The 16,923-nt window shown below is 33.0% G+C and overlaps 3 protein-coding genes across 4 annotated transcripts; 1 reads left to right on the forward strand and 2 right to left on the reverse strand.

The window, feature by feature from the left end:
- The first annotated feature begins 216 nt into the window (after nucleotides 1-216).
- LOC122589423 (lysine histidine transporter 1-like) lies at nucleotides 217-4,645 on the forward strand. Its single transcript, XM_043761717.1, has 7 exons — nucleotides 217-482; nucleotides 2,321-2,707; nucleotides 2,909-3,302; nucleotides 3,445-3,550; nucleotides 3,660-3,751; nucleotides 3,874-3,942; nucleotides 4,207-4,645. The coding sequence occupies exons 1-7, from the start codon at nucleotides 298-300 to the stop codon at nucleotides 4,303-4,305; spliced, it is 1,332 nt and encodes a 443-aa protein (XP_043617652.1). The 5' UTR covers nucleotides 217-297; the 3' UTR covers nucleotides 4,306-4,645.
- A 5,361-nt stretch (nucleotides 4,646-10,006) lies between these two features.
- On the reverse strand, nucleotides 10,007-12,835 carry LOC122590296. Of its 2 annotated transcripts, none has more exons than XM_043762621.1 (3): nucleotides 12,530-12,835; nucleotides 12,328-12,449; nucleotides 10,007-10,515 (listed from the first exon to the last, which is right to left on the reverse strand). In XM_043762621.1, exons 1-3 carry the CDS (start codon nucleotides 12,779-12,781, stop codon nucleotides 10,479-10,481), a joined length of 411 nt encoding a protein of 136 aa, XP_043618556.1. In that variant the 5' UTR covers nucleotides 12,782-12,835; the 3' UTR covers nucleotides 10,007-10,478. The 2 variants fall into 2 exon arrangements, with proteins under 2 accessions (XP_043618556.1, XP_043618555.1); XM_043762620.1 differs by having other exon boundaries at nucleotides 12,338-12,449; nucleotides 12,530-12,826.
- A 275-nt stretch (nucleotides 12,836-13,110) lies between these two features.
- On the reverse strand, nucleotides 13,111-14,286 carry LOC122588690. The gene has a single exon (XM_043760860.1). It carries the CDS (start codon nucleotides 14,243-14,245, stop codon nucleotides 13,313-13,315), a length of 933 nt encoding a protein of 310 aa, XP_043616795.1. The 5' UTR covers nucleotides 14,246-14,286; the 3' UTR covers nucleotides 13,111-13,312.
- Between the last annotated feature and the right edge of the window lie 2,637 nt (nucleotides 14,287-16,923).

Genomic DNA, 16,923 nt, shown 5'->3' on the forward strand with positions numbered 1-16,923 from the left:
ATTATTTTAGTTTTTTTAAACTTTTAATGCATCAAAATGATGTTTTTAAGTGTTATCGCCATTTTTATTTTAGAAATATTACTCTACTAGCTAGATACAATATTTCGGTCAAATAATAAAAGAAGCAAAATGTAGTTTTCCCTCTCTCTCACTCTAGCTATATATATATATGATCCAAAACTCGATCAAATATTTCAAACCCTCTAATATATAAAAATAAAAATAAATCCTGTTGCATATATTCTTTTATTCCATCAATATTCATTTTCCACAATCTTAATCTCTGTAAAATCAAACATGGCATCAGCAGTTGAATATGCGGCAGCAAAACAGAAAGAAGAGGATGAGAAAAAGCTAAATGAATGGCTGCCAATCACGTCGTCTAGAAACGGAAAGTGGTGGTACTCCGCTTTTCATAATGTTACTGCCATGGTTGGAGCTGGAATTCTCGGCCTCCCCTTCGCCATGTCTGAACTCGGATGGTACGTACGTATTATATATATAGTATACTGTGTATTTTTATGTACAAACAAATGCGGAGTAACTAACACACACAAACACAATTACTTGGCGCAAGAACACACACACACACAATGACACAAATACAAATTAACATCATATCTTATTTTCTTTTTTCGGTACGTACATAGCATTTTTATTATCTGAATTACTGAAACGTATGATAATGTATATATATGAATTGAACCACATCAATCTGAATCATATAATTAATGTATTAATTACAATTAATACTTTTGACAAATACATACGGAGTAATTAATTAGTATTAGGGGTTTGCTAAATACAGCCCTTAGGGCTGTGTTTAAGGTGCATAAAATGTTTGTACATTTACCATGAAAATCAGGGGGCGAACTTTTAATATGGAAGGTAATCTCGATAGTAGTTCCATGAACAATCCTTTGCGGGATTGGATTTTTTTCTTTTTGGTGGTACAAGTTTTTTTATGCACGTTAAATACAGCCCTTAAGGTTGTATTTAGCATTTCCCTTAGTATTAAGTATCAGTGTATCACCAACCATCAATACATGAATTAAGACTCGGTATTTACAACGTTGAGTTCAAATCCAAATGTGACTAAAATGCTCCCAGGAAGTAATGCATTATGATCCTTAACTTCTATAAGAATTACCCGCTTTAACAATAAACCACAATTTTATCTAAACCAAAAGTATTGAGAAGATGGGCCTATGATATATATTCTCATATTTATCTCAATTAATCTACAAGTTCTTTAAAGCTAGCTTTTTACAATAAATTGATAATTCAATTCATGACTTTTGCATAATTGCATTACTCTTCAACTCCGGTCACTTAGAGATTTTAAGACGTTAATTAATTGCAAAAAATCATGCAATAAGTATTCTTCTTTTCATGTACAAATTTTTTTTTTTAGCTTTGAATAGCTTTTGATTAAGACTCATGTTGAAAATGTTTTTTCTTTTCAAAAAAAAACAAAAGATATTACATTTAATATGATATAAAAAAACTTATATTGATTCACACACTCTCATAAACAAAATTATGTCATATAATGTACTATTTTTACGTAATCGAGGGTGGTCTATTTTAATGAAAGCCAATTTTTAAACAATCGTGTCGATTATAAATAAAAGCTTTATAATAAATAAATAAAATTGATTTATAGCAACATCTAATAAGAAAAAAAAAATGTTGGATGAAAAATGTGAACAAATTTATTAATGGATACAAAAGAAATTAACGGTAATAAATAGATGAGAGAAAATATCGTGGTACCCGCGCGTCCAAGTTTGAACTGGACTTTTGGTTTTGTGGCTGTCTAAAGTCTAAATTAAACCACGTACCACTCCTTTTGTGGTCAGCGTTTAGTTCATCCCATCAAGTCTATTTCTTTGTAACCCAGCCGGCCAGTTATAATATGACAAGTTCTAAAAGCAAGTTCGACTTGAGACCTCCTCTAAGATAACGTTTTAAAAGTATATGATCGACGGTTTAATTACAAGCTAGTAAAAATAAATTATATATTTAAATATATAAGCTCTTATATTTTGGGTAAACGACTACAAAATATATACAAGGGATCGGAGGTTAATTTTCTTTGGTCAATTTTAGTAATATATGGGACAAGACCTCTTTACAGTGTTTATAATTGAGTAACATGATCGATCCTAAATGAAATCCAAAACCAAGAAACACCTTATATTCATAAATCATAAAATTAATTTATTGAAAGTGTATGATATGTGTACGTACTCATTCTTATAATAGAATAAATTGGTGTTTGAATTTTGATGAATAAAATTTTTGAACTTTGAATTAGGGGGGTCGGGGTGAGTCTCATGGTTTTATCATGGGTGGTTACTCTCTACACCTTATGGCAAATGGTGGAGATGCATGAGTGTGTTCCTGGTAAGCGATTTGATCGTTACCACGAGCTCGGCCAAGAAGCCTTTGGGGAGAAGCTTGGCCTTTGGATAGTGGTACCCCTACAACTCACAGTCGAAGTTGGGCTTTGCATCATTTACATGATTACGGGCGGTAAATCCATCGAGAAAGCCGTCGCTGTATTATCTGATGACGGTGGCCCACCTATCAAACTCACTTATTACATCATGATGTTCGCCTCCATCCAATTTTTCCTCTCCCACCTCCCAAACTTCAACTCCATCACAGGCATCTCACTTCTTGCTGCCATCATGTCTGTCTGGTACGTACCTTATTAATTAATTTCCGTATGTTAATTTTATCTACGGATTACAGTGATTAATTATAGTGTTGTTGAACAAGAACAAAATTAAGCCGTACGTGTCCAAAATATACCTCTTTGATCAATTAGTTTTATATATATTTTCATAATGGAAAGGAAACTAACACTACGTACATAATCGATCTATTTTCCTATATATAGTTATTCTACAATTGCATGGACGGCTTCTTTAAAAAAAGGTGTTCTGCCCGATGTCGAGTACCGCTCAAGGGAATCTACCACGCCAGGCAAGACGTTTGCATTCTTAAGTGCGTTAGGGGACGTAGCCTTTGCGTTTGCTGGCCATAATGTTGTGTTGGAGATCCAAGCAACCATCCCTTCAACACCCGAAACCCCGTCTAAGAAACCCATGTGGAAAGGGGTTATTTTTGCATACATTGTGGTTGCTTTGTGTTATTTTCCCGTGGCATGGATCGGGTATTTGGTATTTGGCAACACCGTTGATGACAATATTCTCCTTTCCCTCCAACGCCCTCAAGCTCTTATTGCTACCGCAAACATTTTTGTGTTTATTCATGTTATCGGAAGCTATCAGGTATATATATATATATATATATGTATTTCATTCAATTCGATCCTTAATTAGATGTAATGTACAGTATATAATACGAGTATTAATCATCATCATTTCTCACTATATATATATATAAATCAATGCTACCAACGTAATATTTCAGGTCTTTGCAATGCCGGTATTTGATATGGTGGAGTACTTTTTGGTGATAAGGTTGAAATTTAAACCATCTAAAGCCTTAAGATTCGTGACAAGAACTCTTTTTGTTGGTAAGCCTTTTAATTAATGTTCAGCCACTTATGTAACATTTTGATGAATGTACGAATTTGCAGTAGTAATCTTAGTTTATTTATAACATTGTTGATGATGTTGTTGCAGCGTTCACTATGTTCATTGGCATGACATTTCCATTTTTTGGAAGTATTTTGGGTTTGTTAGGAGGCCTTGTTTTTGCTCCAACTTCATACTATGTGAGTTACAATATTATATATTATTCTTTACTAATTACTCGACTATTTAAACTAAATGGATCGATGATTAAAATTTAACGGAAACATATGCTAATTAATTTGGTGTCTTAATTTGGTGGCAGCTTCCTTGTATCATCTGGCTAATCTTGAAAAAGCCCAAGAAGTATGGTCTTGATTGGTGTACCAACTGGGTAAGTGGCAATTGTACCCGGTCTCTTCCATTTTACAACTGTTTTTTTTGGGTTTTTTTTTCTCTTTCTCACTTGAAGTGGACTAATTTAACACGTATTTAGTAAAGCTCGATCTGTTGTAAAAAAAAAAAAAAAAACGAGTACATTATGACCATTTAAACATGTTTTGGATTTAAATTATTTTGAATATATGAACTTATAAAAATAAAAAATAAAAAAAATGTAACATTTATAAATTAATTACTATTTATTTTGTTGGATCAGGCGTGTATAATTTTCGGGGCAACATTGACGTTGTTAGCTCCAATCGGCGCAATGCGACAATTCATATTGCAAGCATCGGACTATAAATTTTACCAGTAATCACATGAGTAAATATATTTTTGAGTTTTGCTTTTTTTCCTTCTTATTATCTTACTATATGGAGTTGGGCTCGTATTATTTTCAGAGTTCGCTTCGATATTTCCATCATTATATAAGTTCTTAATATGCTCTATGCGCTATAGCCCCTATTGGATATGTATTAGATCTTTTAGTTAGTTAGTCATAAACCTGTATAACTTTGCCTTTAATCCTGTTTGAACCTTTTACTGATAGGAAATGTTACATTTATGTAAAAAGATGGTTTATATGGTCGATCAAGATCGACATATGGATGTTTGTATATTTGTATGTACAATGTAACACGTTTTTTTGCCGTAAACTCCAATCAGTCTGCATAGTCGCAAACCAACTCCACTTAGGAGGGTTAGCCAGGAGTATCTTCTAAATTCATTATGTGGGCCCCGAAGGTGAGTTTTTCCCAAGGTCTCGGGTTCGAGTCTTGGGTTTCTCATCTCAAGGTATTTTCCATGAGGAGGGGGTTGGAGGTCCAGTGATTTGTTGGTTAAATTGCCTCCAGCACGTCTAAATCGAAACTGATTAACTTTTAACAAAAAATCTGCATATATAGTCGCATAGATTAATATTATCATAAATTTCATAACAATTTTCTCAACCGGAAAAGGTATTGTTTTATGGATGAAATATGATTTATTAAAGGGAAGTGATAATAGTACCACTAATTTTGATTAACTTACCACAATATACAAGTTTTACAACACACGGTATGAACCAGTAATGCGTAAATATGGTATATTTATCATTTGTTGTGATACGGATATCAGTTCCCTTTATTGAAAGATTCCCATGTCTTAATTGTACTTATAACGATTTCCATAACAATTTAGTCAATAATGATAACTATTTTTCTATCACAATGAACTGATGAAGTCATTAATGATAACTAATTCTTGATTCATCAATTACAGAACATCGGATATATGCAACCAAACACGCCCTAATAGTTTCTTCAAACAATGATATATAAATACAACACAATATGAACGCAATCATTTCTTCTCTTAAATTTGATTTTTGGCTTTTTCGGGTTTCAAAATTTTCTCGCTTTCGGATCAAGCAGCTCGTTTCAGTATTTTAGTTTTGTGTTTCTTTTTAGATACCCCTAACTGCGAATTTGCAGGCCTTAGATTTGTAAATAATCTTCTATATATGTCCAAATCAATATTCTAATTTGTAATTTGATACAAACATACATTGATATATTGATTGATGTTTTATAAACATCTAATATATTTCTTTTGTTATTGTTGTGTTGTGGCACAAATGTCATATTTCTAACTACCAAGGTCAGTTTTAGCATATGATGTTAAAGACTTAAGATGTGGCTGATTTAGATTAACTCGGAATTCTGATTTTATATACGGAGTAATTAATAGTTTAATACCAGTCACGCCATTAACAAAATTCTTTGGATACAAAGTTTGCTTTTGGGTCAAATTCTATCTTCTTTTAGGCCTGGCCCAATTATATTCTATAACCGTATTAAATTTTGTTTTTTTCTTTTCCTTTTAGGCCTGGTCGAGATCTAAACTGAGGTACAAGTACTACGAATTAAAACCAACCCTCGAAGTGCCGGTCCCGTATCGAGTGCTGGTTTTAATTCATAGTACTTGTACCTCAGTAGGGATGGTTTTCGGTACCGAACCGTACCGAAACCGACAAATACCGAATCATCCCAAAGTGAGAACCGAATACCGTACCGATTACATGGTACGGTACCGGTACCGGTATTTCAGTTTTATCCCGATTTGGTACCGAATTTTGACTATGTGATATACCAGGATGAACGAGGATGAGGTTTTCACGGAATTACACCTTGTTTTTTGTTCCCTGTTGTTTTTTTAATGAGCATGGCGACATTATTGTGTTAGTAATTTTACTGATAATTTGAGTTAATAAAGGACAACATTAGTGTGGTATGTATACATTCTGCAAGAAACATATGGTTGCTTGCTGTAGCAAACATAATTAAACTTCGAAGAACATGGTTGCTTGTTCAACATGCTGTAGCAAACATAGTTAAAACTTAAAATTGAAAAAACCTACAGCAACAAAACTCTTGAAATTCTACCCCCATCTTCAATAAAGCATGTTATTTCATTTTTTAGTTCTATTAGTTGCTCGTATATTTTATTTTATTTGCAAATCTATGTATAAATTACTGATATAGAGATAGATAAATAGATATACAAGATTTATATACAAGAGTGATGTTGAAATTAAAATGGTGGGAACGATTATAGACCATGAAATCTAAATACAAAAAATTCGGTATTAATTTTCGGTTTCCTGTACCCTGAAACCAATTTCATCCCATAATAAAAACTGATACCGAATCCCCATCGGTACCGATTTTCGGTACCGGTAAATTGTAGGACCCCTGGAATAGATCGTCAATAGCTTGCTTTAGTTATTTAGAGCTGCAGAATCCCTCTCTATAACCTGGTGATCAACAATGAAGCCCCTAGATTATCTGCTGCCTCACAAATCTTCTTCGGACTAGCAGAACAATCCTTTGACGACCAACCCTGCAATATCTGCTTGATAATTCGACAAATATTCAACCCTAAACTCTATTAGGGTTCGGTATTTATAGGAAACACACGACATGGGCTTCAACGAGTCGGCCTCGCAATCCATGCCCAACTCGACTCCGTTACGAGGTCGTAATTGTGTTTTGCCTCGTAATTGACCCTGTAGTTACGATGTCGTATTCCTATAGTATTGCCTCGTAATTGACCCTACAATTACGAGGCCGCATTTCCCTTAGCAGATTATTATTACACATTCAATACTTAAAATTAATCTAGTATTCTATGTATTATACAAAGTCCATTAATGACAATCACATTATAAAGACATATTATAATATAAGCCCAAACAATCTAGACTGCTATTGACATAGATGTGCATTTACAAATACCGATTCGGTTTCGGTTTTTTCGCTCATCCCTATACGGGAGTATAGTAATAAAACTTTTGATAAGAAGAGCAACTACGTACCGGACAACTTCTTTTGATGTTTCTCCTTTTTAGTCAAAATTACATTTTTACTTATTAAAAAGTACTAGCGTGGTGTCCACGCAATGCAACGACGATGGAGGCAATGCGGCGGTGACGGGTAACGGCGGCGACTGATGGTGGGAAAAACGAGTAGTGTAGCCTAGTAAATATAAATAATATAGTAGTTAGTGAATTTATTTTAAGAGTTGAAGGACCGACAATGTCAGAGGTGAAGCCAGGATTTTCAATTGACGGGGGCTAAGTTCGATGATGAAAGATATTTTTCTTTAACAAGTAAAGCATTTAATAAGAACTTATTTTGATATGTTAACAATATATTGAAACTTATAATCTATAGTGATGTTAACAAAGAAAGGGATATATTTTTTTTAAAAAAGTAATAGCAGATAAATGGCTAACACCCCTCACGTGGATGTGCTCACGCTGGTTCGGCTCAGCGGTTTATTTCCATGTGTTAAGTGGGTATAGCGTTGGTAAGCCCCGCTAACGTCAATAATTATATTAGATAAAACAAAATGCATTATGTTAAATGAAATTAAAAATATACATTTGATTAGATTGATAATAAAATACAATAATGAAAACATCAATACAATATTTAAGAACCAAATATACTTAGATCACATCCAAAAACAATGAAAACTAGTTTGTAAATAATCCAAACTTCAAGGGCTTAAAATGAATGTTACAATAAAAGAAAAGAACAAAGGGAAAAACCATAGTCTGTAATCTGCTCCTCTGCTTTCTTACAATAAAAACTTATATATATATATATATATATATAGTGAAAAGTTATTTTGAGAAATTTTTTTTTTGCGAGAACCTTTGAAAACTTTTCAAATCAAGCTCAATCGATGATTATTTTTTACATGAAAATTGTTTTTTGATTGTTTTCTGAATAACTTATGTGTAATTTTAAAGTTTATAATTGTGTGTAGGCATGGATTATCACCCGTTATACAATTATGTGGAGATTTAAATTTTTGATCACATGTGCACGAATATTGTTATGATCACATGTGATCGACTTGCATACATGTGATCATAACAATATTCGTGCACATGTGATCAAGAATCCAAATCTCCACATAATTGTATAACGGATGATAATCTATGCCTGCACACAATTATAAGCTTCAAAATTACACATAAGTTATTCAGAAAACAGTCAAAAAACAATTTTCATGTAAAGAACAATCATCGGTTGGACTTGATTTGAAAAGTTCTCAAAGATTCTCACAAAAAAAAGTTTTCAAAATAACTTTATCCTATATATATATATATTTCATTACATACTAAAGGAGGGTGACTAATGGATGTCACAAATGTGTGTTGTTAAGCACACAGCCTTGCCACATCGGATCTATGACGCAAGTGGTGATGATATAGGTGTGTTTTATACGGTGTATATAAGTGTGTGTATACATGAGGTTCATTGGGCGGGTTTAATAATGCTAAATTACCAGATTTTAAATTTTGTTTTGGGCGGGAGGATAGTGGCAGGAGGTGACAGTGTGTGTATTGGATATATGCATGTAAGGCTCGCAATTTTGACACGAAACCTGTTAACACGACCCGATCCGACCTGTTCTTAACAGGTTTTGTGTTTGGGTTTAACAGGTTTCGTATCTTAACAGATCCGGAACTGTTAAGACACAAAATATTTCGTATCTTAACAGGTTCAGACCTGTTAGGACCTGATAGAACCTGTTAAGACATGGTTATATATATATATACATATTTAATGAAACCCTACAATTTCATTCATTCTTTTTATCTGAGTCGTTCCCTTTCCAATCCTATCTTTTTCTTTCTTTTTCCCTACAACTTAATAGGTAAGATTTCCTTACATCTTTCAATCTCTCATTCATCTCTTTCCCTCTCTATCTGTTCCACGAATCAAGACGGCCGGAGTTATAATAATGGAGGCGAAGATTTTTCAAGCCGTATCTTCGATCAGATCTAACACGAGATGTTAACAAGAAAGGAATTGATTATATTCAATAATTATTATGCATAAATCTCTAAGTTTTCCTACTACCGATTGGTTTGTTTTGTTTGTTTTAGAATAATATTGAATCTGATGAAGTGCTAATTGATTATATATGTTTTGTTTCTTTTATTATATCATTGTCTTCTTCATCTTCTCTCGTTCTAATGTAATAATCATAAGGCTTTTTTTATTTCTTTTGACCAAATTTGTTGATTCTTGTTATATTACTGTATTTATTAAACTGAATTTGTGTTTCTATCAGAATTAAAAGCTTCACAATACAACATATACGTATATATATTTAAGGCTCATATAGAAATCTATTTGTAACTGGATTTGTATTGTGGATGATATTTGTTTAAGTATTAGTTAAGATTTATATATAAAAAAATTGTATGTTACCAGGTTCTTAACAGGTTTGTTAACAAATGTACCTGTTAATTTTCGTGTCATGTTCATGTTCAGAAAAAATGACACGAAGTCTTAACAGGCCGTGTTCGTGTTCGACCTTAACAGGTCTGTGTCTTAACATGTATGTGTCTTAACAGGTTTCGTGTGACCTGTTATGTCAGCCTTATATACATGTGTCTTGGTGTCTGTATAGCTTTGAGTGTGAGTGTCTAGGCACTAAATTTGAATTGAATGTGAATAAATAAACTCTTTGTATTATAATCAAATAATGTATTTTGCGTTTATTTAAAAGATATATCATAAAATTATGATAGAGTGTTGAATCGTACGGTTTTGTGATTAGAGTGGTTGTCTCTCAAGCATTAAATGCTATATCATAAAAGCATGCTTAATCTGAAGAGGGATTTGACACCTCTGTTCCACCTCTACCTTCCCATCCTTGAGATCTACAGTTCACCTAATCAAGAAAGAGAAATCCATAAACTTGACCACCAAAGCCATTTCCGTTCACAAAAACATAAACCATATTGTTGTTTCTCTCTGCTTTTAAATTTCACTGTCGATGGCCACGAACAAGTTTACTCATGTGGAACAACTAGATGCATCAAAGGATTTCTTGAACATAAATGTGAGGATAATCTGCCGATCGATTAATCAAATTGAAAGGCTTGAAATGGTGTTGGTCACTAGTCCTGTTTAAGGCTTCTCATTCTTGCCTTTCAATGAGATTACTGTCAACAAAGCTAGAGATAAAGACACCCTCAACATTAGTTAGTAAAATATGTTTGTATAATATAATTTTTTTAATGAAATCACTAACTGAACTTTTGTGAAGAAATTACTGAAAGTTGTGTTATTTTGGTTACACAGATGTCATTAATTGTGTAAGTTGGTGTAGAAATCTGGAGGTGTTCAAGTCTGCAACTCAAACAACTAAGAGGTTTAACATGAAGTTAAAAAGAACATTGCGCGAGTCATTAACATACTTTTGTAAAGAATCTATATTAGCATATTACTTTATGTGAATTATTAGTGTATATTACGTACTAGTATATATTATATAATACTCTATATTACATATTAGGTATACGCGCATTATATGGGCTGACATACCTACGTAGACCGACTTGGAGTGACCTTCGATGCATATACATATACGACGTGCATGAGCAGGTCCATGGTTTCCCGGGCATGATTGACAGTATTAATTGCATGCATTGGGTGTGGGAGATGTGTCCTACGGCATGGCGCAGTACGCACACACGTGGGGATATTGGGAGCCCTAGTATGATACTTCAGGCCGTTGCCTCGACCGACTTATGGATTTGGAATGAGTATTTTGGAACGCAAGGCTCCCACAACGATATCGACGTGTTAGAGTCATCGTCCATTCTTCAAGAGATGATATCCGAATTGGCACCTACAGGTAATTATTATTATATAAATGTTATTATTATATATTATTACATATACTTACATATTATTTTGTTAAACATGTATTTTATTCATAATTTGTAGGTGCTTTTTACGCACATGGTAACTTTTACAAATCCGGTTATTATTTAAGCAATGGTATCTATCCAGAGTATGATACTTTTGTAAAGAGGTTCACCGATCCAATTGATAAAAAGAGAAAGTATTTCTAGAAGAAACAAGAGTCGGATCGCAAGGATATTGAGAGAGCTTTTGGGGTTCTGAAGAAAAGGTGGAAAGTTCTTAGTTTCCCTTCATGATATTGGGACAAGGAGAGAATGCATAACGTGATATATACTTGTATTATTTTGCATAATATGATTTTGGAGGATGAAGATAAAGAATACTGTCAAGACTTCAACGAGCACGACCCGACTATGGATCCGGATTACTGGATGCAGCAAACTCCAATGGATCAACGAATTATAAATTCGAGCGCCGTCAGGAGCAGGGAAACACACAACATTCTATTAGCGGATTTGGTTGATCATCTACGGGAGAACCGCCATGCACCTGTGGAAGAATACCTGTCGCCTGCTGTGAAAGATTATTTTAGCGATGACGACTAATTTTTTACTCCCTCCGTCCCATATTAAGTGTCCTATTTTGACTTTTTGAGTCTTTTTATTTCAACTTTGACCGTATATATTTTTGTTTCTATTATATAACATTTAATATAACATATATGAATTGATTGAGTTTTACATGTACTTTTCATTGATATAATTTTCATCAACTAATATATAAACAAACAAAGATATTTAAGGTCAAAATCGAAAGAAAAAGACTTGACCAGTTAAAATTGAAAAATTAAAATGAAACAGAGGAAGTATTTGTTTTTTAAATGTGTGTTTAATGTTTATTATATAATGTTTGTTTTTCTTAAATGTTTATTTTTTATATTTTGTTGTCTAATGTTCTTATTTTATTTTTAATGTTTTTTTTGATATTTTAAATGTTTTTCTCATAATTTTTATGTAATTTTAAGTTTTAGATAAATAATACAAGTAATGTTTTTTTATTTAAAAAAAAAAGTCAAACATACAAAACAAAAAAAAAATTAAAAATCAACCAATCATTACCGTATCCTACCTTTCAGGCAACTTCGCTCCCCCTTTTTTTCCAACCCCATCAACCCAGGATGACACATGTCACGATGTGATGAAAGTAGTCTAACCTCCGACAATAACACTCCGGATATAGCCTAAAATGATCGAATTGATTGGGGTATGAACAAGGTTTTAATAAATTGAAATTAAAATTGAAAGATTTACGATAAATTACCATAAACAGTTGCATGACATGAAATGCAATATCTTGGTTAAAGTGACTTTTCATACAAACCGGAAATGTATAGGTGTTTCCAACACAAACACGTCTCCATTCGTACACCTGTCCTAAGCAACAACATGAAAAGACATACCAACATTTTATGCCAGAAAAACATATTATCCCTTTTACCAAAAACATTTCTTTATTTAGATAAACATGTTTGAGTGATACAAACACAACTCCAAACGTTTGATTTGTAGACATGTTTTTGGGTTTATTATACGATAAATAAGGTATATAATCACATAATTTGTTACATAAAATCACAAGTCCATAACATTACTAGACAAGTACCAATATCAAAATTGTCATCATGGCTTTTTAAAATTTTATCATTAATATGGCCTATAAAATATAAAATTATAGAAGAACAGATAATCTTTAAGATCTGACAATATAAAACAAATTAACTAACAAACAATGTTGCGATTTAAATTATACTGCATATCAAGATTAACCTTATAGTTTTGTTACCAAAAAAGAAAGAAATTTGACTGATGAGATAACCAAAGTTGGGATTGACAAGACATTAATTAGCTCTATGAATATATTACTAGCTAGTAAATATATAGTTGTACACCGTACGATAATAAACTACGACTTAAATATATAGATCCATCTAAGGAAAATATATCTTCATAACTAAAGATTAAAGAAACAAAGATAATTACAGTTAATAGCCTAGCAGCAAGCTTGTTTAGATATGAAGTAAGTAGGTAGCTATAGGTGATTAATTTACCGGCCCAAACTAAGAGCAGCCTTAACGTCCAACCGCCAGGCGTAGCCGCCGCGTTCCATCCTCCAACCATCACACGGCAGCGTTATCGTCGGAGAAATAGGACCGTGAGAGTTTGCGATGGGTGACGTACTAGCCCTTACCTTACAAGTAAAAGCAGCCGGATACATCATCACCGGCGGCGATTGGTTCCACGTATCTTTTCTAACCAATACAACCGCCACGTCATGGTCTCTACTTCCAGCAGCCATCTCTCTATACGCCTTGTTTGTCCACACGACCCTATCTTGACCGTCAGATATAAACCCTGGACACGTGTCTTTCTCCAAATTCATCAACCTTTCTTCGTCCGTACACCCTAACCCTTGAACATCCACCCACGTGTCCGTCACGCATTCCACCGTCACGTACGACACCACTTGCGGTAAAAAAGGAGTTTTCCTCAGTATAACCTGCCGATTCACGCTGGTATCACCCCCACCTCCCACGTGACCGTGACCAACGTTATTATCCTCATAATTATTAATATTATTGTTAAAGCTGACCCACACCGGTTGTGGTTGGGTGATGGTTTTCTTACCACTAATATTATTATTATTATTATTTTGAACCAGATCTGGAAATTTTTGTTTCCGGGCCGGAGTTTGGGGTAATAAAGAGAGTGTCACCTTTCTTTTCTTGTTACCAGAATCGTTATTATTCTTGCTCTTTTTTGTGTTCTTTTTAACCCTTACATACTTCCTTTTGCTTCTTACACATTTCACATACCCCTCGCTGTTATCCGTACCCGACCCGGAACCAGCGGAGACCGGTTTGGGTGCAATCGGACGGAACTTAAGCATTATCTTGTCAACTTTTGACATGCCATAAATCTCGACTCCACCGCCGCCGCCGCCGCCGCCGTCATATCTTGTTACATTCATCGTAGCCATATGTATTTTTATTTTTTATTTGAATTAGAGATGAGATGATATTTTTATGGGTTAAGAATAGTTGATGATAGAATACAAAGAAGTATATAAAGAAGAAAAAGTGCCACGTGTGACGACAAACGTTGGAACAGTGAAGCGGTGTGATTGGTGGAAAATGAAACGTGGCAATGTGGGACCACGAGACGGTTCGGTTATTCTACGAATAGGGGAGAGGCATTTTGTGTGGGACCAGTTGGTAAACGAGAGCCAATGAGAGAAGGAGAAGTGTATGATAATGGCAATGGTAGGGAAGGCACGTAGTGTGTAATTGTATTATGTATCTCGTGGTTTGTGGATGTAAAATGTAATATTATTTTTATTTTAAATATTTTTGGTGTTTTTGTTTCCTGATAAAGCAAAAAATTGTGGTGAGTCTAAACAAACTTTCCAGAAAAACCAACACGTGGTCCAACAATAAAATTTGAACCCCATATTTCATCTAGGGTTCCTCCCTGTTTTTGTTCTCTTTTGATCTTCCAAATCGACGGCTCTTATTCCTTCTTTTTCCTTCCTCGTCTTTTCAACGGGATACAAAATGTGTTTCACATAAGTAAATAGTTGGTGAGATGAGTTTTGGAAGATATCTTATTTTACTCTTTTAACTTCTTAATTAATTTTTTTTATTAATTTTTTTTATTAAGTAATTCTAAATTACTAGCTAATTAACCCGGATTCAACCCAAATATATTAATAAAAAATTTTAAAAAATGTAGTATCGCCATTAAAGTTATGATAAAATAATTATAGTTTTCAACAATTAAAATTAAACGTTTGTCATATAAAAATTACATCATAAATAATTAAAATAAAAATAAAATAAGTTTTAAGAAAGAAATTATTTATGACATCATAAGTAAATTAAAAAAAAAATAAGCTTTAAAAAAAATGAAGATGACAAATAAATTATCTTAGTAAAATGCTTATGTCATAACAATATTCTTCTATTATATACGAGTATACTACCCGCACGTTGCGGCGGAATTTCATAACTACTTTTGTGAATGAATACATTGGTTACGGAGTGTGTCAAAAATATAGATTATGAGATTCCGTCGATTGTTTTAAAACCATATAGAAAGATCAATTTTCATTAAATTAAAATCAATTACAAAAATAGTTAACTAATATAATAAAGCAAAAAACAAACCAATATAATATTTATACATAAACTAAATAGTGTTTTAGTATGTTGAGGGGCATTTTGATAACTACAAATATGCTGAAATGGACATTTTAGGAACAAAAACACTGCTTAAAGACTTAATCCAATACTCCTTATAAAGGGTTAAAGATAGAGATTTTCTAAATCATCATTTGATCCTTATATTTAAAAAAAAAATTATCTATCTAAATAACTCATCTCATTTGTTTACTAATTTAAATGTTTTTATATAATATTCCTATAATCAAGGTTGGGAACTCGTGACCCGGACTCGACTCGGTGAAGGGGAGAGTCAGGAGTTTTTGGAGACTCAAACTCGACTTAGGGAAAGCTCATATTGGAACTTATTATACAAATATAAGTATTTTTGATTTTATATGTAATAGAACTTTAAAAATGTATTCCAAACTTCAAATTTAAACATAATTGTTAAAAAGCATTAACATAGTAATTCAAACTTGAAAATTAAACGTTAGAATTGACGCTTCATCATCATTTTGTCCGTATCAAGGATGGAAAAACTCGTGACTCGGACTCGACTCGTGGAGGTGGGACTTAGGAGTTTGTTTTGGGTAATTGACCGAGTTGGGGGAGTTTTACAACCTTGCTTGTAATACCCTTAATATACTTATTTACTTCATATGTCCCTTAAAATATTTACAATATCTTCTTTTATATCAATTATTTTTATATTAATAATCACGCTACTACCGCCGCCGTCACCCATCATCGTCGTCACCGTCACCACCCGTCGCTGCCACCATCATCATTGTCCGGCCCCCATCGTACTGGCATATAGTTAGTTATTATTATGGCATATGTAAGAGCATTTAAACTAATAAGTTTTGATTAGGATCTTCTGAAGTTATTTATAACTTTATTGGTAAGTTGTCAATCATAACCTTTGAATTAAAATCAATGGTCAAGATTCAAATATCATCTTTGAATCTTGACCTTTAATTTCAATCAAAAGGTCAAGAGAAAGTTGAAAGCAAGTTTAGAGAATCACCATCCAATAAGTTTATAAAAAACTTTTAGCTCATTTGAAATAATTATTCAAAAACTTCTCAATGTTAAAAACTTATTTTTTTAAAAAGATTTGAAATTCTTCAATCCATTAAAACAAAAAGTTTTTTACATGTACACTCCACATAATCAAAGAAATTGGAGAGGAAAAAACTTTAAAATATATTTTTTAATTAATAGTACAAGAAACAAAAAAAATTTAAAAGCACTACCACTACCAATGGTAATACTCAATACATTCAATACATTGTCATATTAGCATCATATCAGCAAAAACTTTCTTCAATACATTTCTCCCCAACCCACACATAATACACAATACATCCAATACTGAAACGACTGAGAGCCGTAAATTTACGGCTTAATTACAACTGACCGTAAAAACCTAGCTGTAAATTTATGGTTTAAATTACAACTAGCCGTAAAAATGAGCCGTAATTTGCTCCTATAT

Source organism: Erigeron canadensis, chromosome 2, assembly GCF_010389155.1.
Source record: "Erigeron canadensis isolate Cc75 chromosome 2, C_canadensis_v1, whole genome shotgun sequence".
NCBI lineage: Eukaryota > Viridiplantae > Streptophyta > Magnoliopsida > Asterales > Asteraceae > Erigeron > Erigeron canadensis.

Coding starts and splice junctions, on each gene's coding strand:
- LOC122589423 (XM_043761717.1), top strand. CDS start 298: ATGGCATCAGCAGTTGAATATGCGGCAGCAAAACAGAAAGAAGAGGAT. Junction 483..2,320: donor GCCATGTCTGAACTCGGATG/GTACGTACGTAT, acceptor ACTTTGAATTAG/GGGGGTCGGGGTGAGTCTCA. Junction 3,551..3,659: donor GACAAGAACTCTTTTTGTTG/GTAAGCCTTTTA, acceptor ATGTTGTTGCAG/CGTTCACTATGTTCATTGGC.
- LOC122590296 (XM_043762621.1), bottom strand. CDS start 12,781: ATGTCTACAAATCAAACGTTTGGAGTTGTGTTTGTATCACTCAAACAT. Junction 12,450..12,529: donor ATGTCATGCAACTGTTTATG/GTAATTTATCGT, acceptor CGATCATTTTAG/GCTATATCCGGAGTGTTATT. Junction 10,516..12,327: donor TGCCTGAAAGGTAGGATACG/GTAATGATTGGT, acceptor CTTTATCTCTAG/CTTTGTTGACAGTAATCTCA.
- LOC122588690 (XM_043760860.1), bottom strand. CDS start 14,245: ATGGCTACGATGAATGTAACAAGATATGACGGCGGCGGCGGCGGCGGC.